Genomic DNA, 22,316 nt, shown 5'->3' with positions numbered 1-22,316 from the left:
GTATTTCCTAACTGTTGATTTTGTGCTTGGTGGAAGATTATTATTAATGTGCTAACAGACCTATGTATCATGATGTAAAAATATCCATTACTGTAATATTAAAGATGATGGACTGCTGCTTTGGAAAAAGTTTTAAAGTTTTATTGTCTTTAAATTACTATATATCAAATGAATTCAAATATATTTCAGGGGCTGCATTTCATAAATTATGCCTCTTTCAAATTTCTGTCACTGTTTATTTGCCTTAGTTACTTAATGAGTACTTGGTCAGATTTTTCACATTTCTATACTATAGTGCTAAACTTCCTGAAGAGTTCATATGAGTTTAGAAACAGTATTAGCCTTGGTAAGGGACTCAAGAGGCCTAACTCTCGGTGCATCCATTTATTTTGGGTGCAAAGTGGACCACTGCTGCATCCGCTGCTTATATGGTTTGGAGAAACAAGCCCAATTGGCTACATCAATACTGTTACCTTCTGCTGACCTTTGCTGTTTCGTTTCCATTTGCTGCACTATGACATTATTCCCTTGGCAAGAGTGTGTATAATTTTGTATCTCCAAGTACTTTTTTCTTTTTCATGAACTTCTGTGAGGAAATTCTGAATCCACCTGGTTATCCTCCTTCCTTTCAGTCTTCCCTCCAAATGAAGCTGATAAAAGTATTTGTCTCTTCAGTAGTGTTACGCTTCTCCATATGTTGTTATGATGACCTGGGATGTGTCCCTTGCTCCTGGAGCTGCCCTTAGTTATGTTACTTTGATTCTTTCTCACAGCAAAGAATCACAGAATATCCCAAGTAGGAAGGGACCCACAAGGACTATCAAGTCCAACTCCTGGCTCCACACAGGGCCACCCAAAATTCAAACCCTGTTTGTTCAAATCTCCTTGAACTCCAGCAACTTTGAACTATGACCATGGGAACCCCTGGCCAGCCTGCTCCATGCCCACCACTCTCTGGCGTGTACCCTTTCCCTAACCCCCACCTGCCCCTCCTCTGACACAGCTCAATGCCGTTCCCTCAGGCCCTGTTGCTGTCACAGAGAGCAGAGCTCAGCGCTGCCCTTCTGCTCCCTGTGAGGAGCTGCAGCCACCATGAGGCCTCCCCTCAGCTCCTCTGCTCTGGGCTGAGCAAACCCAGGGACCTCAGCCACTCCTCATACACCTTTCCCTCTAGATCCTTCCCCATCTTTGTTGCCCTCCTTTGGATGCTCTCTAATAGTTCATGTCCTTCTGATATTGTGGTGCCCAAAACTGCACACAGCACTTGAGGTGAGGCTGCACTAGAGCAGAAGAAGCACCTAAGCTGTCCAAGTCACTTGGGAGGAACTGTAGGCAAGCTGAATGCGTTGCCAACACTCCAGTGATTTAAATAGGGAGCACAGGTTTTGCGTGCAGTAGGTCATTTTGGCTGGACTTTAAAGAAGCCCAAATCGAGATAAAGGAGTTTTGTAAGTGAGAGGCAGTCACCCTTGGAGCAGTGCTTTAACTGGAATCCAAGTTAACTTGGCAGTGGAGAAATCCCATGGATAGCTGTGATATTAATCTGAGTAATGGTAGCCAGCAAAATATTATTGGGTGACTTTTGGTTGTGGAGACAGTAGGCACAATGAGTGGCTGTGAACTGGCTCTACACATGTGTAGACGCTTACCAATTGTTATAGAAGAGAACTAATGAAGCTAGGAAGAAAGCTTTTTAGACATGAGACCCTCAGTCACATATTTGTGGGGCTCACAAAGTCCCTGTGAGTTCACACAAGCATCCAGACAGATTCTGTGAAGTAAGACATCCGTCTCATCTCAGCAGTGTCAGTGGTGTTTCATACACCAAGCTGAGTGAAGCATTCTTTTGTCCACATTCACTCTGTGTCTTTACAGACTTCTTTAATCATTTTACTTCCTACGTAATGGGAGTTCTTCCTTTCTTCAGATATAACCTAAAACAATTAACAGAATGTCACAATGTCATTTGTATGCATGTTGACAATAGTCATCACATTACTGTGCATTCATGTTCACAAAACAGTTAACAGTAGCTTTTAGCACTTATTTTTATTTTGTATTCATTCTCTATTTTTTATCATTTTAGAAAGATAACTCAGTTCAGAGTGCAGGATGTGGAGTGGAGGGAGATGGGGGAAGATATTAATTTAATTATTTCCTGTTAGAATTGATGGAAATGTTGCCTAAATGTAAAAATAATTAGTTACGTTATTGTTTTAAAATACAGCTGCCGATTTTCAACAATGTTTTGTTGTAATTTCCATTTAAACTGAAGCTGTATTTCAGAGCCATATTTATTTTTCTAATACGGGAAACAGTAACTCCGAGTATTATCATTCTGTTTCCTTCCTAACGTACTTGTGAACTCAATTTCTATATACTGTTTCCGTGGTTTGATCACAGACTTTTAAAAATGGATTTCCTGAAACACTCTTTAACAACGAAGGAAGCATCAAAATACAGTTTCTTAAGGAAGGATGGCAATTTCTCTGTAAAAAAAGAAGTAAAACCTTTCATTGGTGGAGATGCAAAAGGTTTTACTTCTGATAACTCTCTAAGTTATATAATTAGGCAGTAGTTAGAGTAGCCCTGTTTGTTATTCTAAACCATAACATCCTTCTTGGGGTAGACTCTGTGCTGCTATGCTTGGCCACAGAGCACCACACACCATTGCAGCATCACCTCATGAATGCAGTGAACTGTGTGGTCTATGTGAAGATGTCTTACAATGCTTCAGGTGCCAGTAGCAGTGCTGTCTTTCTTTGCACCGCAGTTCTGTGCATATTGTTATGTTTCTGAACTTCGATTCAGGACCTCTCGGGATCAATTGAATAATCCCCACCAGTTTTGATAGCACAAGAGGTGCAGTCTAGTCAGTACCTGATACAAACACAGATAACATATGCCTTCGTATATGATCTAGCTGAGGTGCCTCGTGTCTGTTTTTCAGAATCCAAGCAGTACACTTATAAGTGGTTTTGGTTTTCCACTGTTATAGTGCTGGAAAAATATGACAGCCATAGAATAAGGTACCTTTCTTTAAGGCCTCTAGTTATTGTTGCAGCCTTTGTGGTCCCTCATTGTTCAATGCATGATGTCTGCGGTACTCTAGATGCTTGTGAGAAATTAATCTGTGGTACTAGGTAGAAGTATTAATTTACTGAGAGGAAAAATATCCAACTACAGTATCTGACAAATCCATTAGTTTCATTTCCAAAACACAGAAGTATACATATCCTTGTACACGCAAGTACTAACAGAAGCAGAAACTGGAATGCCCCTTCTAGTGACTGATATATTCTGGTTAACAGGGCAATGCAAATAAGACCTATGACGTGTGGGAATATTTTTCTCATAGCAAGTGGGCTGGGGACAGTAACCATTACTCATTAGGTGAGTTGGGGTTAGACTTAGTGGACATGTTAAATACTATCTTAGAATCATAGAATCATAGAATGGCCTGGGTTGAAAAGTACCTCAAAGGTCGAGTTTCAACCCCCCTGCTGAGTGCAGGGTCGCCAACCACTAGACCAGGCTGCCCAGAGCCACGTCCAGCCTGGCCTTGAATGCCTCCAGGGACGGGGCATCCACAGCCTCCCTGGGCAACCTGTTCCAGTGCGCCACTACCCTTTGAGTGAAAAACTTCCTCCTAATATCTAAGCTACATCTCCCCTGTCTCAGTTTAAAACCATTCCCCTTTGTCCTATCACTATCAACGTGTGTAAACAGTTCTTCCCCCTCCTGTTTATATGCTCCATTCAAGTATTGGAAGGCCACAATGAGGTCTCTCCAGAGCCTTCTCTTCCCCAAGCTAAACAAGCCCAGCACCCTCAGCCTTTCTTCATAGGAGAGGTGCTCCAGCCCTCTGATCATCTTGGTGGCCCTCCTCTGGATCTGTTCCAAGAGCTCTGCATCTTTCTTGTGTTGGGGGCCCCAGGCCTGGACGCAGTACTCCAGATGGGGCCTCACAAGAGCTGAGTAGAGGGGGACCACCACCTCCCTCTCCCTGCTGGCCACTCCTCTTTTAAAGCAGCCCAGAACATGGTTGGCCTTCCGGGCTGCAAGCACACACTGCTGGCTCGTGTCCAGCTTCTTGTCCACCAGGACCCCCAAGTCCCTCTCCGCAGGCCTTCTCTCGAGGAATTCTTCCCCCAGTTTGTGTAATACCTGGGATTGCCCCAGCCCAAGTGCAGCACCTTGCAGTTAGCCTTGTTGAACCTCATTAGGTTCACATGGGCCCACTTGTCCAGCCTGTCCAGGTCCCTCTGGATGGCTTCCCTTCCCTCCAATGTATTGACTGTACTGCTCATCTTGGTGTCATCTGCAAACTTGCTTAGGGTGCACTCGATTCCATCGTCTGTGTCATTGATAAAAATGTTGAAGAGCACCAGTCCCAAGACAGCCTTGGGAGACACCACTCGTGACTGGCCTCAACCCTGACATAGAACCATTGATCACAAGCCTTTGTCTGCGACCAGCCAACCAGTTCTTAATCCACCGAACAGTCCATTCTTCAAATCCATACCTCTCCAATTTGGAGAGAAGGCTGTGGTGAGGGACCATGCCAAAGGCTTTGGAGAAGTCCATGTAGATGACATCCGTCACCCTTCTCCCATCCACCAATGCCATCACTCCATCATAGAAGGCCACCAGATTGGTCAGGCAAGATCTGCCCTTGGTGAAGCCATGCTGGCTGTCTTGGATCACCTCTTTGTCATGTATGCGCCTTGACGTGTCTTGACATATCTGCTGTTAAGTTTTCTTACAGCAACCCTAAATAATGAACAACATTAATTATGGGGACAGCTAGTAGTACATTTATCAGTTCTGTCATCTCAGTGAGCATGCAGTGCTTCATATCTTGGCTTCTTCATGTGAACAACTTTTGCTTATAAAAGTGCTGACCATGAAACTGCTTTTATCTTATAGCATGTTCTTTCACATTGTAAGGGGTCAGTAGGCTATGGTAATATCACACCCGGCCTCTACCTAATGATCTGAGATTTTAACTCTCGCTTTCAGGTTCAGGATATGAGTAGTACCTCCCTATTACACTGCAATTGCTAAGGTTCTATGAATAGTTGAGTCAGGAGAAAAAGAGAGTTAAGAAGTAAAGAAGCAGTATGAGGAGCACACAGACTTAAAAAGTGTATCTATTTGTTCTATTTGTATCAGATGTATTTTTGATACTAGATTATTTATGTCATCTTTATAGTCTTGCCTGGCCTTACATGGCACACCTTTGCTTCCCTGAATTTTTTTTTCTTCTCTCTCTTCATTTATGTAATGAATATGGTGTAGAGTTTGCAAGATCCCGTGAATAAACTAAGAGAAAGAGCAGAAAAGGAGGACCTGCAAACTGAGAGCACCAAATCAGAAGATCAGCAGAGTCAGTAAGTCGTATATCCTGTATCTCAAAATAATAAGTATCTCTATCTACGTATAATCTGCTTCATAGTTACGGAAATCACCAAACATTTAAAACTGGAAATATAGACACAGATAATTTGTTCAAATTAGCAAAAAGTAAGCTTAACATAAACATTACTGAAATGTTGTATTATGTGTATGAAAATTAATAAACCTTAAGATGAAAATAGGAGCTTGAAAAAGATCCATTAAACCTTTATATTTTTTCTCATCTTTCTTAGCCATCTCTTTATTTTTCAGCTCTTGCTTCATTTTATCTTTAGTAAAATAAATGGTAAGCAACATCATATGGGAGAAGATATGTGAGCATTGTGTTTCTCCCTTCAGCAGCATCTCCTTACGCCTGGGAATAGGATATGGATTCCTGATTGCTTAGAGCAGCAATTAGTTTTTGTAACGCATACAGCATTGGTTAGTAATCCAATGAAGCAGGAGGTACTATGTAAAAAGTGCATCTTAGTGTGCTGATGTTATCAAGGTTTGGGTTACCTGTAGCTCTGAGGTGAGAGAGACTTATGAATGGGCTGCTATAGAGACAGAAGAACAGGAGAATGAGATGTGATCCCTCCCCTTTGGGACCATCAGGATTCAGTTGCAAGGAGATGCTACGTTGATATAATCCTGCTGCCACCTGTTGTTTTGACTGTCTGTGGTTAAGTGAAGCACCCAGCTAAGGATCAGTTGTCAAAAAGCAGAGAACAGATTGACTGATAATTAGTGGATTTTGCTTGGCTATTTATAATAAAAGTTATTTTACTTGTTTAGGTTCACATCCACTGACCAAAACCAGTTTATGAATTGGTCACATTTGGTACTAAGCGGGTTAGAAAGGTCTTGGCCAAATATCATTTGTCAGGTCATTGTTTTCTTAGCAGGTCCTTGAATCTGCTGTATCTCATGTAACAATAATAAAGAATTTCAGAAACTTCTCCTCAATGCTGAAAAAAAATTGTAGAATAAATGCATGATTTACGCAAAATGTGTAAATTGGAATTTATCAGCAAATGTGTCAGATATCATGTTTGGTTTTATTTATGAATTTTTTTTTTCTTTTCTGTCATAAAACTGCAGGAGATAACATTTCCTTCCCATTTTGGTGTTTAAATCAAGTCATAAACATCTAAGATGATAGAAGAATGATGCAAAGTAAAGTAAAGCTTATAAAATCTTCATGAACTTTCCATTTACCATAAATATTAATTGTACTAGATTTTGCCTGAATCTGAGTTTTCACTGTTTTCCCCCAAGCCTATCTTCAAGAGCAGTGGAGATGACACCTCCACTGCTGTCCTGTCACTAGAAGATAGGAGGAATGCACCTACACTATCTTCTTCACCACTACATCAGTCTTGTGGCTGCATCATTCCCTACTAGTTAAAATGGCTTTGCACAAAATAGTAGCAATTGGAAAATGTATATTCTTTATTGAAGAGAGAACCTTTGTGTAAGAATGGCTTGTAAGCCACTTCCCTTTTTCAAAAGAAAAAAAATATATTTTTTTTTCATGTCAAGAGCTTTTTCATCGGCACTGCCGTTTTGGTTCTTTAGAATGCTGTAGTGGGACAAAACTCACCTGACTGTTATTTTTTGTTTAGTCGCTGTTACAAAGTTAAAAAGAGAAGTGTGAACTGTTTTTCTGTGGACCAGTTACATCTCCTTAGAGGTATTTATGAGGAAAAGACAGAATACTCTGTGCTTTCATTACAATATTTAGTTAGGTGCAGAATGAAAAGGTGGTAGGTTTTGACAGTTGGTCTTCAATATTATTTTGGTTTTCAACAGACTTCTTCCAATACAGCAATAAAATTCAACAATAAACGAGCATATATAGCAAAAGCAGGGGTACATATGGGTTACTGTTTACGTGTTATCATTATGATTCTGTAATGATGCGACCAAAAAGCGAAAAATACATTTGCTATCCCTAGAATTGTTTTCTCAATGTTGTTTCTTACTCTTTCAAATTAAGGTTGATTTCATTAGGTGAGGAGAGCCATACCAAGGAACCAGACTATTCAGGTATTTTATTTCATGTGTTCTCAACTTCATAAATGCAATATGTGTTGTTTTCTTTTTTGTTTGTTTAATGTATGTTCAGCTTCAATAAGCAAATCCCTACAAATGCATAAAACTTAATGCCAGGAAGATCTGTTAAATGTAATATCTTATGTATTGCGTCCCACTGCATTTCACTCAGTTACTCTCAGACAGGTCAAACAGTTTGCTTTCCAAAGCATAATTCTTATACTGAGCATGTCCTGGAGGAGAGGATTTTCTGATCAGTAGATGTCAAGACAAGAAAACTATGTCACTTACTGTGCTACTTTATTCCAGTGATTAAACATCCACTCTGTTCATAACTTGCTGAATTCAATGGAGCTTATGGCTAAAAGCTGGCCAAAGTCATATTCAACTTCTGCCAATGACCTGATACGTGGTTACTACCCAGTGACACAGCCAGACTCTAGTTAGAGATTCATAGTGAAAGAATGGAAGGCAATGGAGACAAATGACAGGCAAAATGTGATTAGGTATTAGGAAGAGTGTTCTTTACAAGGGTGGCAAAGCACTGGAATAAGTCTTCACAGAAGCTGTGAAATCTTTGTCCTTGGAGATGTTTGAGGCACATCCCTTGGAAGCCTGATCCAACTTCATAGCTGGCTCTACTCTCATGAGTGGCTCACAAGATGACCTCCAGACAGATCCAGCCTAAGTTATGCTGTGACTTTATAGTATATCTTTATGTACTAAATTAATGGAGAATCTTCCAGTTCAGAGCCTCCTCATGATAGGCTAACCATGTTGGTATCTGTAATACATCTTCTTTAGCCCATTAGTTTTAAGTTTTTGTTTCCATTCCCTTGTCCAGCATAACTTTTAAAATTTGAAAGATATTACCGTACAAGACATTTCTGATATTGGTTTCACCAGCAGTGTTTCTAGAAGGTAGAATCACATTCCTGTTTCTACTCATTGCCTTCTTTTTTTTTTCTGTTTCCAGTAATATCTCATTTTTTTTCAGTTATATCAAGTTAGAAGTTCATATTTGATTTTTTTTTTTGTTTATGAAAGCATAGTTCACATTAGTCATGGGTTTCCAGGACTCACTCCTCCATTCTGAAGCATGGTTTGTATCCTTTATTCCTGGAGACATATCTTAAGAATTAGTGGTATTAAATTCTCCAGCTTGACTGTAGGAAGTGAGTGACTGGCCTGAATGACCACCTCTAACAGTCTGGTAGTTATTTGCACATTTTTTTCAAGAGGGATTCTGTGTTTACTTCCAGATGGCTGCTAAAGCCATTGAAAAGCAATGAATATAACACTAAACCTTGCAGATCTAAACTGGAAACACTTCTACTTCGCAATTATTTTTGCCAGCAGCTTCTTTTGACATCTGTTAGTTGTCATGTTCCTAATCCATTCAGTATGTTTCTTATAGATATTACGCAGTGCTAACGTTCTATCTGGAAGGCTGAATAGTGCAAAGTCAACCTGTTTCTAAACAAATGTCATTACTAAAAAAGCTCACAGTTTTATCAAAAGAATTGAATTAGTTGTTTTTTTGTTGTTGTTATTGGTTTGATCTTTTTTATTTTACTTTTAAACTAAGCCTGTTTTCCATAAAAATACATTTTATTACAGGAACACTTGTACTCCTGTTCTTTTGCCTAGGAGTAATGATGAGCTACCAGCCCATAGTTACCTACAATTATTTGAATAATTGTGTTAGTTATTCTTGCTTGTGTGTTTTCTTTAATTGTGGCACCACATCAGGACATTTTTTTATTATTTAGAAGTTTCAACCATTTTGCAATTAAGCAATTGGATCCCTATTTTACCAGATATTTTAATATTTTTGGTTATAAAAACCTGACTTTTAAAGTGTTTTCTTTGCAGGCATTGTCTAGAATTGTTCTCACTTATTTATGAGCTGTCAAATATTTCAGCATTATCCATAATATAAATACCTTGTTACATCTCTTTCTCCTTCGTCTCTAAAAGGAACTGAAGTATTTTGGAATACTTCTGCTAAATTTTTCCCTCTTCATATACTAGCAAGTCTCTAACATTGCTAAGATTGTTTTTTTTTTTTTTCAAAGTACACCTGTATATCCTAAAATAATAGACATTGTGCCACTAGTGATGGAACTGTTTCTTCACAGCTCTCCTCATCAACTGCTTCTACTTCTTAACTTCTAGTTAGTATAATGAACTGATACATAGTCAAGAAAAACAGTTTAAGGATTGATGAGATCCTGAGCACTTTTGTGCTCTCTCCTGCCCTGTGGAAGTACAAACTTACAAAAAAGGCATCTCTGCTTCTGGAGGAAAGTGGACATCTGTTCTACTCTTGGGGTTGCCTCATTTGGGTGCACCTGGCTTGGAGATGGGCTTGTGAGGCAGGTAGTGATGCTGGGGAAGATTTCAGCTGGTTATTATTCAGAAATTTTACTTAAAAAATACTTATATCTTGGGTCTTCTAGCCATTATGACCAGGTTAATTTTAAATATGAGTAACAACAACTGTTGCATGTTGAATGTAGTGACACTGTTTGTGAACATGTTCTCGTTCCATCAATACCATCAAGTGCCAAGTGTGATTTGATGTTTATGGCTCTTGATTACAGCTCATGATGGAAAGGATACCCTATCCAAGTTACAAGGAAATTATAACCACAAGCAGAACTCAGGTGAAGTGTCTTAAGTAAACTACATCTAGATGTATACAACGTGATTGTCAGTGTACTGCAAATCTTTTCTTGCTTTTAATTTTTCTTCTTTTTTTTTGTACTTAGGTGCTGTAGATGACTTATTAGACCTGCAACCTGAAGAAAATGGTATGAAACATTTGTGCATATCTGTTTCATTTGCTTTTCAATTACAGGTACCAAGATAATAATTTTAATCTTAGTTGTTAATTGCTTTCATAATCTGAAAGGTTGATGTGTTCCTGAATGAAATTATTCAGTTGCAGTATTTAAACAGCATTAAAGGAAGATAAACTTAATAAACATACAGAGGCACTGTACCTGATGTAAGAATATTAAACAAACCTTACTGGGGATAAAACGTTCCACCAGGTGATTCAAGGTTATATTGTGTTTGCTCCATTGAAGTAGGTTCCACCATAAACTTTGCCTCTCCTACAACTTTTTGCAGTTTCTTTAGTTGTCTTGTTGTACCACAACCCTTCACTTAGTTTATATCAAAAGCGGAGATTTAAAAAACAAATTATTTAATCCTCTTAGAAAACATTTAAGAACTGGTAACTTCTTTCAACCCTATAGTTAATTAAATCTGCTGTGTTGTTCTCAAATAGACATGAGAAAGAAGTTTTCAATTCCACGTTCTGTTCCAGTCCTTACACTTTCATTAGATTAGTGGCAGCTCAAGGAGATATGCTGTTCTTTTCCAGAGGGTGCTGTTTTACTTGCCAGAATTTTGATATTGAATTCCCATATGCAATAAGAATTTTGCATATAGTTTCTTCATTTGCTCTTCACTTGTTCATCTGAAAAGAATGAGTAAAAACAACCTTAACAACAAGAACAAAATAATGTGGCAGCTCAGAAAGCAAACAAAGAACCAAAGAAAAAATCCCTTTGTGTGGTTTAGTCAGTCATCCTGAGAGTTTTATTTGGGCTACTTAAGGCTCTGTCTTCACAATGGTTAAGGAACAGCAGATCTGCAAACACTTTGACTTTGGCTTGCCACAGGCAGTCTCTTGTACTGTGGGGAAATTACATCTTAACCCAGGCAGAAGCATTGAAAGCTTCCTCAGCTACCTCTGCAGATAGCAGTCCTAATCTGTGAACCGATATAGTAGTGACAACTCCTTTTCTGTGGTTAACAAATAAAAAGTTAGTATGTGGCCTTTTTTCTCCTGGTTTTCTCCTGAATCATATGTTCTTCAACCTTTGGATATAGATAATGCATACAATTTTTGGTCATACAAGTTTAGCCACATCAGTTGGAAGTCTGTTCTTTTCCTTTAGTGAAATAGTTAAGTCAATATGAAAGCAGTTGTGAAGCAGCCACATCTGATAAAGTTGCTTATGTTAATGTTAGCTATCTACCCTAATTTTACATACTAGCTAGCTTTAGACTAATTAATATTATGCTATTTTAACTGCACTAGTGTAATTAGAGGTTACACTTTTGTGTGTGTTTTAGAAGGTAGTCTTTATCCTGTATTTCAAACCATGTATAATTGTAAATATTTTTAATTTCTCTTCCTATTTTTTTTAATACCAGTAAAATGAGGCATGTTTGCAAAGGAATATAAGTATTGCTAGATGCTTGTTCAAGCAAGCACAGAAGAGAATATAGTGACAGTTGGTTTCTTAGTGTTTTACTGGGAGTTTGTGGTTTTTTTCATGGATATTTGTAAGATTAAGGGCAGAATGTGAATGCAAAGAAGCAATTTTGATTGTGAAAAAGGGCAGTAAAAACAGAGAAACAGGAAAAGTAATAATAGAAGCTTTATAGGTGAGGTTAGAAAGTCCATATCATTCTAGTAATCTAGCACAGATACCGCATGAGTAATATCTCGATAAGCTAGACTGTTTTCAAGATAACCATTATTGCAAACAAGTAGAGCTTTACTGCTGTTTACTTGAGGTAACTTCAGCATAGGCACCACCCTATCATCCCCTACTCTGTCTGCATTCACTCCCCAGGAAAACCAGAAAGACTGCTGAGATAAGAAATTAGTCTCTCTTCTGATTTCTGGTGGTCATGCAAAGTACAGCAAGATTTAAGTGCTCCTCTGGTGTAAAGCTGTAGCTTTTACTTTCTCTCCCAGTAGAAATGGGACTTCTGCAATGGGATACCCAAATGAAGCAGAGTTTTTCCCTAATCTGTATTGCTGCCAAATTTTTGTTCCATAATAGTAAACATAAGTTGTGATTAGTATTGGTAGTATGCTTTAACAGATCTGTTATTAATGGTGCCTTTTTTGATTCTCCCCCTGCAAGCTTTCCAAGTGCATGAAGGGACCTACTGAGAGCAGTTTTGAGATGGTGCTGCCCAGTAGAGATCACAGTTCTTACATGTCTTTGAAACAGCCAGCATCTTTCCCATATGGAATAATGTGCCCCTCTGCCTTGCCGCTTGAACAGATAGAGATTTGGGGCAATTGTAGGTGCTTGGAGAATGTTAACATTCTTTGCTATTTATCTGAAGATTGGAAAGTACCTGAATATTCATGGGAACAAATTGTTTTTTATGGTATTTTAGTTATAGTCTAGTAGGAACATTAGAATTGACTTGTTTGTAATATTTCTGTTCCTATTTTTTTGATCCTGTCAGGGAGCATAAGATGTGAATTAGAGAGGAGCTTACTCTCAATGTTGACTTCAGCAGTGTAAAAAACCCTTGTATTATGTGTTGTCGTCTTTGTTTCTTAGTACATAGGTGTGTATGTTGACTCATCTGCCTATTTTTAAAAGTTTTGCACTTCTTTTTTTCCTATGACTCAACTTCAGCCATTTCATTATAAATTACTACAGCTTTTAAAAGAGAGCTTTCCTGAGTTGCATTTAAATCAAATGACCTGTTGCTCTGGTAGCAACCACTGTGCCACTATCAATTTTTTATCTCAACCCAAAAATGTTAAAACATCTCTGCAAGTTGTATGCAACTTGGAGAGCTCAGCTGATATATCAGCAATTTGGAAAACTGAATTTGTTTCTGAGCCTTACCACAAGTGTGAAATGAGCGTAGTTAAGATAAACTGATCTGGGTTTCGATAACATAACATCAGCATTGTTAACCACCATTTTTGTCCTCCACTTGCTCCCACAGTGGAACTCTAAATGTTTCCAGGTAAAATAACACTTGGCATTCATAGATGATTCTTTCACTTTCCAAACATCATGTAAGCTAGTGGAAAGGATTATGATTCTTACTGCATGTAAGAATTCAAAAGTTACATGATAAAACAGCACCCATTAGAGAAGAACAGCATATCCCTGTGAGCAATGAATAGAAAGCTATAAAGGCTATCTTAAGTATGTTCTCACAAAATTCTAGAATCATCCCCGTTATTTTCTGCTTGTACAAATCTGATTGTTTTGAGAGGAATTTTATGTAATACTTCAAAAAGTAGTTTATATAATACTTCAAAGTAGTTTACTCCTATGTTTTTAGGTATTAGACTATGTATTGGTCTTGGTGCAGTATCTAGTAGATATTTAAGTATGCTTGTAGTATTTTTAATGGACAATGAGTCTGAAGTGCAGTGCAGTTATCTAAGGTAATCAGGGAATAGTTTGTTGCATAAACTACAAGCCCAGGTATCCAAGAAAATTAGTTCTAAAAGAGAGAATGACAAATATTCATCGAAAAATATCCCATCATAGTTAATACATAGAAACTAGACTGAGTATTTTGAAAATGTTTCTTCCATTCGTTGATTGTTTTAATATTGATTTATCTTTACTCTGTTTTGTTCAGAGACAGCATCAAAAGATAAGTTTGCGAAGTCCTTGGAGTCAGAACCTAGTGATAAGGATGACATGGTATTACTGAATGAGATCCTCAATGCTTCCTCCCTGGAAGAGGGAGAGTTCAGCAAAGAGTGGACAGCAGTTTTTGGACAGGTTGCGCTTTCTGATCTTGCCATGAACTCTTCAGCTGGAGATGGGGATAACACTTCAGCTGTGGCATCAACTCCATCAGGCTATTTGCCCTCTCAACTGTTAGACCAAAACATGAATGACTTGCAGTCATCTTTACATGGTAAGAGCTCATCTTGGTATGTTATCATTTTGTTTCTGCTTTTAGGCTTTAGAGTATGGCTTTCTGCTATTTAGAAGTGCAGGGGTGTTGTGCCATAGCTGCAGAAATGCTGAAGTTAAAGCAAAGTGTGACCTGGAGAAAAACATGCATATTTCTAGCCCTGCCTTCAGTATTTGTGAAGGAATAACTCTAAAGCCTGAAGTCAAAATAATTATCTTGAATATTTTCATTATAATTCCTGAAGTGTTCTGTGGGTCTTTGACACATTTTTTCTGTAACAGAAAATATGTTTGAATGGATATTACTGTTTAAATCACAACTGGTATGTCTGTTTGTTAAGGGGCCAAAGAACTAAAAAGGTTTACTCTATTTTGTCTGGAAATACTGTTTTTAAACAACTTAGTGAAAATCAGTTGCATTTATTTTCTGTACCCCACACTGTCGCATGGTAAGGATATAGGTGAGGTAGAGTGGAATACCTTTTCCTAGCAACCATACCAGTGAATTTGTGTTGTAGACTGCACATCTGTCTGCTGATACGAGTAACAACTCCTTCTCTTCCCTTTGTTCTATGCAATTCATTTGTTGAGCTTTTTGACCAATAGAGAGGGGAAAGGGAAAGGGAAAAACCTTCCTACTGCTTCTTTGGCCTGTGGGAGGGAGACTGGTGGTAACCAGCCAACAGCAACTACCTTTGTCCTCCCCACCATCCGTAGCTGCCAGCCTAGGTTTCTCTGTAGGGCACTGCAAACTAGAGGAGAGTCATGCTGTTTTGGGCCCAGTCCCAACAGTCATTTTCATCTCCTTTGGGGAAGAGTGCTGTAGGAAGACTAGCAGACTGATTTCATCCTGAAGACTACTTGGAACCTGGGAAACTCGTAGTCACGTAGGATGTGAAATGACCTGTGCCATTTTGGCAAGAATAAGAAAGTCAAAGTTACCTGATAATTAATGCAGTTACTATTCCTTCCTCCCAGCACAAGCAAGATACTTGGGTTCACTGACTTCAACACTTAGATGGGAACTGGGCAAATGACATTTGCAATGCTGTGCAATTTTATGATGAGATATATGCATATACAAGTATGATTAATAGAGTGAAGAGGGACTGGAACAGTATAGGAATTGACTATATAAAATAGGAACAGAAAAAATAATGAGGCTTAGTCACTGCATTGTCAAACTTGAACAGGGAGAAAGGGAACAATGAAAAACACCTTTTTTGATGCAAGGACATATTTTAAGCTAATGACTAAAAATAGCTGAGTATCTGTTTTGTTGTTATCCCTTTCACTTGCATGAGACAGTGATGCTGGCTGTGCAAGTCATGTATGTTGCATTCAAGAAACACAAGAAATAGAAAAGTAGTTCTGTCAACGTAGTATCATCATAGAATCATGCATTAAAAGAGTAAAATATAGTGATGCTTTCAAATTAATTTCCAAGATTTGGGAGAAGATAATGGTAATTGATCTACTGGCATTTGAAAAGTCACAGATGATAATCAACTCAAGTGATCGTATCTGATAATCATCATGTTCCTGGCTGACTCTAGTTGTCAAGTGAAAAGCATTATTTTTATTTTTTATCTGAAGGTGAAATTCTATGCTTTTTATATCTTGTGAAATCTCATTTCTTGCGAAACTGCATTTGATTTCATGGCACTTCTTTCATAATATGACCTTGTCAAATCTGTGAGCAGTGACATTTGAGAAAAAAAAACAACAAATACTAACTGCAGTATAAACATATCTAAACAAACAAAAATATTAGAACATACGATTTATGGATATTTTACTGAGGCATTTGTGATACATATATACACTGTGCTGTACGTCTTTTTTCCATAATTGATGGGATTGCTTAATAATTATTCAGTGCGAGGTGCTGCAGCAGAGCCTAGATGGTGCATGCTTCCTGTGTGAATTTGGCCTTAAGACCATAAAAATTCTTAAAACTCACATGCTTAACTTTAAGCACATTAACTTTTCTATTAACTTCAGTGGGATTACTTACTTATTTTATGTTAAGCACGCTCATAAATCTTTGGGGCTTTGTTTTCTCTCTGCCTCAGATCTTAATCTGTAAAACAGGCACAGTGCTATGCAGGTTGTAAACTGTTACGGTCAGGAATTCCCAGCTCCGAGTCCTCTCTGGCTGTATTTATAGACAGGATCTAGCACAATGGGACTCTGAATTGCTATGGGACTACCAGATGCTGGTTTGAAATGTCTGAATATATGTACAAATATAAAAACAAAGCATGCTCCCAGTGAATCTTTTATATCTCACTCTAGATACAGCTTTGTAGTTCATTTGCCTCGCCACTTTTTCACAGAGAGCATTGGCTTTCTCTTTCATGTTTATGGCTGCGTTTACTTACTTACGCCACTGAGAATTCTTCTTTGCATCACCTACACTGGCACATATTCTAGTTGGTAAGAAAATATGCAGCTTACTGTTTCCATTTCTGAATTTAATTGTGGTAATTTTGTGAAGAAGCTCGCTGAAGAGCAGACTGTTTGATTTCCTTGCTGTCAGAGCGATAACCTTTTGTCTAGTCACAGAATGAATTTGCCCTGTGAACAAGGCAAACTAGAACAAGTGTGGGGCCAGCAAATGCTGTCACACTGATACAGAATGCAGTTTGGTTTTGAAAGGCGCAGGCTTTGTTCTCTGCAGCTCACCGTAAGTGGACGCTAAAAATAAAATTCACGAAAGTATTGCATAAAAATGCTGTGGCAGTCTTTCCTAAAGCCTTCGTAGATCCAGAAGTTCATAAGGCAAGCATCGTCTATTTTACAGAACATTTTTGGTTGGATTTTTTTATGGTTAAGTTCTTTTCGCTTTCTAAGTAGTGTTTGAGCTGTCTGTGCTGTAGAGAGAGAGACCCAGAGCCCAGCATCACGTGGGCAGGCTGCTCACCAGGCCTCAGCTCAGAGAGTCAGGTGGAGGCTCCAGGTAGCCAAGTGCCCCACGCTGTTCTGCTCTGTGCTCCGCCAGTCGCAGCAGTGCACGCTCACATCGGTTTGTTCCTGAGCTGACTGGAGGCACTGGAACTTGCACAGAAACTTTCCAGGCAGCACTCCCATTCATTTCTCTGAAATTAGGATTTGGCCCTGTTTGTTTAAGCCTCTCATTTTATCCGTTGCCACCCACGACATATAAAGCACTTCCTTGCAATACATCTGAATGCAAATGAAAGCATTACAGTTTTCTGTAGTTGTGTCCTCTGCCATTCTTCTCTTTTGTAACACAAGCAGAGAAAACATCTGAAAAAGCGTGTCACTGTGAAGTGTTAATGCCATACTTCTTTTTGTTTGAAAGATTAAACTCTTAAAATCACATTTTCAGGAGGCACAAGCTGGCCTGTAAGCCTTTGTTGCCTTTGCCCAGAACAAATGTATGTGAGCCCTCTGCGTCCAGATTTTCAGGAAGTTTTAGGTTTCTCAGAGATACAGAGGATGTTTGTGGCTTAAAATTCCCTTTCTGATCTATGTGATTTTTATAGAAACACTCTTCTTGCTTCCTTTTAATAATACAGCATGGGCCTTGAGCCCTTTATAGTCAATGCCAGATCAGAGTGATGAGAATAATCTGTTAGAGGAAGTAGGGTTTCTGTAACGTAGTGGCTGTTGCAGCAGCTCTCAATATCTGACAGTCTCAAAAGTAGAGAAAGTAAGGGGAGGAAGGAAGACGAGAGCAGATAAAGAATGTGAGAGCATGAACTTGCAGAAAAAGAGGCAGAACAAGGAAATGCTAGCCATGTGTACAGATGAATATCTTGTTTCAGATACTGCAGAATTAGATATACGAGTTCCTTGATGGATAATTGACCAGGCAACACTTAAAGGAGATACCATTGAAGTAAGAAATAGAAGCAAGCTATACACATCTGTATTGTAATACTCGTGTTAGAAATATGACCTTTGGTCCCCTGAATGTGATAAAGTTTAAGAATTTAAATACCTTAAACCAGGGACTATTTTTCCTATGTTTTTGTGGTATGCCGTCCCTACTTCATTTTGCCAGCCTGGCTCATCCAGCTTCAATAACTGTAGTTATCATTATTATCTTGAGGTTATGAAATAGGAGGTAGGAACAATAAATTGTGAATACCCGGTTTCACTTTTTTCAGCGTCATTGCTCTCTCCCTGGTGAGAAGATCCTTATAAATGAAAGATAACTAGAATACACTCAATGAAAACCTAACTTTAAGTTGACTGCAACTAGTTCATCTCAAATGTAATTCTTTGGAGTATTTGGCAACAAATGATTTTTTTTAGAATTACTCATTTCATAATTCATTAAATAACCCAGGGTCTCAAAATACATTTATTTCTGGAACAATTGATGAAGTAAGTCTTTGGAACTGTAAAAGTAAAGGAAGATGGAAAAAATGTTTAGTACATGTAATATTTTTGCTCATATGTAGCTGATATTCCTCACTCTACAGCTCTGGCTGACTCAATTACCATACTGGCATATTAAGTATGATTGGATAAAAGAGACAGAAGAAAACAATCTATCTCTAACTAGGTTAAAAGTGTGAAAAGTGTACAGTTCCTTGAATCTGGAGATGAAGAGACTGATCCACAGATGCTGTGTTCTTAGGGATGTTGTTTGTCTGCAGAATCTGACTGCTGATTTCTCATATATGAGGAAAGATACAAAAGGCCATAACCAAAACATAATACTGTGCTCCATCGTCTGGTGTGAGCACTGTGCTGCTGGAGAGTGAAGTGTCAGAGCTGACAAGGTAATTCTTACCACTAATGCTGCTATATTATTGAATTTCAGGGTGGGCAGCTAACAGTGGGAGCCCTCTGTCTATACCACAGCCAGCACAGAAACCGAACAGCCTGAATGTGAACGCTAACAAAACGCCAATGAAAGGTGGTAAGTCATTTATTTTTTGAGATGCTTTGCTTTTCCTCTTTAACTGTGACTTACATCTTTCTAGTTTTCCCACCTCATCTACCATAACAAAGCCTGTTTTCATAGCATTTACACATCAAGAGTCTTGTGCTTACTACTGCATTGCTCTCTCAGTGTTGATTATACATATAGTATTTGTGGGTATGTGTTTTGTTTGTAGGCTTCAGTGCTGGTAGTATGTCAGAAGAATAATGTACTGGATAATAGGGGAGCTCACACTACAGTTTGTTTTGCTGCTTCAATTTTGAGTCGTACAGAATAGCATCTGCATGCACTAAGTCTAAGCTAAAGAGTGTTCTGAGGCTCTAGGCTATAATACAGGCTACTGATAAGTCAGAAGAGCCCTTATCATAAATTTCATTGATAACATCCATCATATCAGTAATTGTCTGTATGAACCAATTCACTTGTGGCAAGTGAGTCAAGAGTATGTAGTCCTGCTACATGAGACAAAGCCCTGCTGATTTTGACTAGGGTTTTTTTGGATAGGGGAACCAGGAATGCATTGCATCCTTATTCCAGTTAGGAGCCTATTTTATGCATTCACTTTCAAGCAGAAGCTATATCAGAAATGTTCAGTGCAAAAGGAAGGAGCAATGTGTATTCCTTCCCCTGCCTCCCAGGATTAAACAAATGACTGCTTTTAGCCTAGCAGAAAAAGACAGTTAAGATGTTTTGGGAACTGGCTGGGAAATGAATAAGATGTCTCAGCTGCGATCCCTTCACCAGAAAAATAAAGAGCACTCAGCTATAAAATCTGTGTTTGTGAAAGTGCTAGGGTCTCCAGCCTCACAGACACAAAGATGGAAGTAATGCCAAGCAGAGCCTGTTTTGTCCATAAATTACTTGTTTCACAAAGAATGCTTTCATTTAGCATGCAACATTATCTTTCTGAGTAGAAGGGTACATCTTATTTTGCTATGAACACAACGCATGCTAAGCATGGGATCACCAAAAAAAGATCATAGAATCATAGAATATCCCAAGTTGGAAGGGACCTATAAGGATCATTTAGTCCAACTCATAGCTCCACACAGGACCACCTGAAAATCAGATCATATGTCTGAGAGCATTGTCCAAATGCTTCTGTAATTCTGGCAACTTGGGACCATGACCACTTCCCTGGGGAGCCTGTTCCAGTGTACCTTCTTCATAGCAGCCAGTCACTTCCTCTTTAATTTGAAAATCTGCACTACATCAACATCTGTATTTTGATGTAGACATACAGTATTCCAGCTGCTTTTAGTATTCAACATATGCCTGGTTCACTTTTCTTTTATATCAGTCAAAACATCTACCTTTATACTAGAAGCTGTACTTGAGACATGACTTATGACATTGTATGGTCATATACAGGGAACAACGGTCACATGAACAGGATTTAGGCTAAGGAATTCAGTCCTGTAAGACTGTAAGGTTGAAAGTAGAATTTGCTTCCACTTAATTTTTGCTTTTTTTCAGGTATGCAGCTGCATACACAAGTAGTCACACACACACAGGCACATGTCTCTTGCACTGGGCCCAGGTGAACCTCATGAGGTTCAACAAATCCAAGTGCAAGGTCTTGCTCCTGGATTGTGGCAGCCCTCACTTATCAATACAATCTGGAGGATGTAAGGATAGAGCACAGCCCTGCTGAAAAGGACTCGGGGTACTGGCGGATGGCAGCTGGACATGAGCCAGCAGCATGCCCTCACAGCCCAGAAAGCCAGCTGTATCCTAGGCTGCATCAAAAGAGGAGTGGCCAGCAGGTCAGAGAGATGATCCTGCCCCTCCGTATTCTGTGCTGGTGAGACCTTACCTGGAATACCGCATCCAGATGTGGAGTCCTCCATACAGGTTCAAAGGAGGGCCACAAAAATGATCCAAGGGATGGAACACCTCTCCTATGAGGGCAGGCTGAGAGCTGGGGCTGTTCAGCCTGGAGAAGTGAAGGCTCCAGGGAGACCTGAGGGCAGCCTGTCAGTATCTACAGGGAGGCTACAAGAAGAAAGGGGACAAGAGGAAGTGGTTTCAAACTAAAGAAGGGGAGATTTGGATTGGATATAAGGAAGAAGTTTTTTTACTGCAAGTGTGTTGAGGCACTGGAACACGTTGCCCAGAGAGGTGGCGGATACCCCATCCTTGGAGACATTCAAGGTCAGCCTGGAACCAGGCTCTGAGCAACCTGATCAAGCGGTAGGTGTCCCTGTTCATTGTAGGGAGTTGGACTAGGTGGCCTTAAAGGGTCCCTTCCAACTCAACGGATTCTATGATTCTATGAAAATAGCTTACACTAAACAAAGCTAGACAGAGTGAGACTGTGTCTATTTTTAATTAAAGTGTTCCTGTATTTATCATGGCAGAAGGTGTATAAAGTACACAGCCAGCCAGACATAAAACATTTGTTCTTAATAAAGTTCCATATTCTGTTAAAGGTGGTGTTTTAAAATGCAATCAATCATTCTGATTTTCTTGTCAGAAGTACCCTTAGTAATAAATGAAACAACAGCATGGCATTTGTTTGACCTCAGCCAAACTTTCAGTCAGTTTCATTTTAAAATAGCTGACAAGGAAGAACTCCAAATTTATACTTTTATTTCTTTCTTTCTTTTTCCCCAGAACCTACAAGCAATCCTAAAGACTTGACTGCCTGGTTCAGTCTCTTTGCTGACCTTGACCCTTTATCCAATCCTGATGCTGTTGGGAAAACTGATAAAGAACATGAATTGCTTAATGCATGAGTCAGCTGTCCATGGTAACTCACATTCTTCCATTCATCAACACTATTTTTGGGTTTAAAAAAGAATAAATTAATTAAAATTAGTATGTTGTTGTGAAACTTTAAAGTATGCGCCATGATAACAAAACTAAATCCTCTTTTATATAGGTACAGTTATTTGCTCTTGTTTTGTATAAAGAGTTTGCATTTATTTTCTACATGGATTTACAAAAATGAGGTTAAGAATTAGGGCAGATTTCTTGCCAAATTAGATTATCTGCTGAAACACTGTTTTTGCCTGAGGTGATGCAGAGCTAACACTGGAATGAAATACAAATTGCAAACCTATTTTTTTATAATGTTTCTTGAGTAAATTAAAAAATAATAATGTAAGTAAGTGAGGAGGCTGCATGAGTCAAACATCTATCGTGTATAATATATATATTGCTGCTACATTTAGATGTCAACTAAATTTGTTTTGTTAGTACTCACAGTGAAAAAG

The 22,316-nt window shown here is 38.8% G+C and overlaps 1 protein-coding gene across 6 annotated transcripts in view; it reads left to right on the top strand.

Annotated features, from left to right (window-relative positions):
* ICA1 (islet cell autoantigen 1) overlaps positions 1-22,316 on the top strand; it is a 72,341-nt gene that overhangs the window by 49,701 nt on the left and 324 nt on the right. For 3 of the 6 annotated variants that reach the window (XM_021385962.1, XM_021385961.1, XM_021385956.1), the window contains 7 exons: positions 5,302-5,393; positions 7,400-7,449; positions 10,062-10,124; positions 10,230-10,271; positions 13,891-14,175; positions 18,976-19,074; positions 21,715-21,918. In XM_021385962.1, the coding sequence (XP_021241637.1) occupies positions 5,302-5,393; positions 7,400-7,449; positions 10,062-10,124; positions 10,230-10,271; positions 13,891-14,175; positions 18,976-19,074; positions 21,715-21,836 (753 nt within the window). In that variant the 3' untranslated portion in view covers positions 21,837-21,918. Of the gene's footprint in view, positions 1-5,301; positions 5,394-7,399; positions 7,450-10,061; positions 10,125-10,229; positions 10,272-13,890; positions 14,176-18,975; positions 19,075-21,714; positions 21,919-22,316 lie in introns of those variants that run through there. The other 3 variants (XM_021385957.1, XM_021385958.1, XM_021385960.1) reach the window with 3 other exon arrangements.

The sequence above is a fragment of the Numida meleagris genome, chromosome 2 (genome assembly GCF_002078875.1).
Source record: "Numida meleagris isolate 19003 breed g44 Domestic line chromosome 2, NumMel1.0, whole genome shotgun sequence".
In the NCBI taxonomy this organism is placed as follows: Eukaryota; Metazoa; Chordata; class Aves; order Galliformes; family Numididae; genus Numida; species Numida meleagris.
Note: the sequence above shows the minus strand (reverse complement) of the source record. Positions and strands in the feature narration are given on the sequence as shown.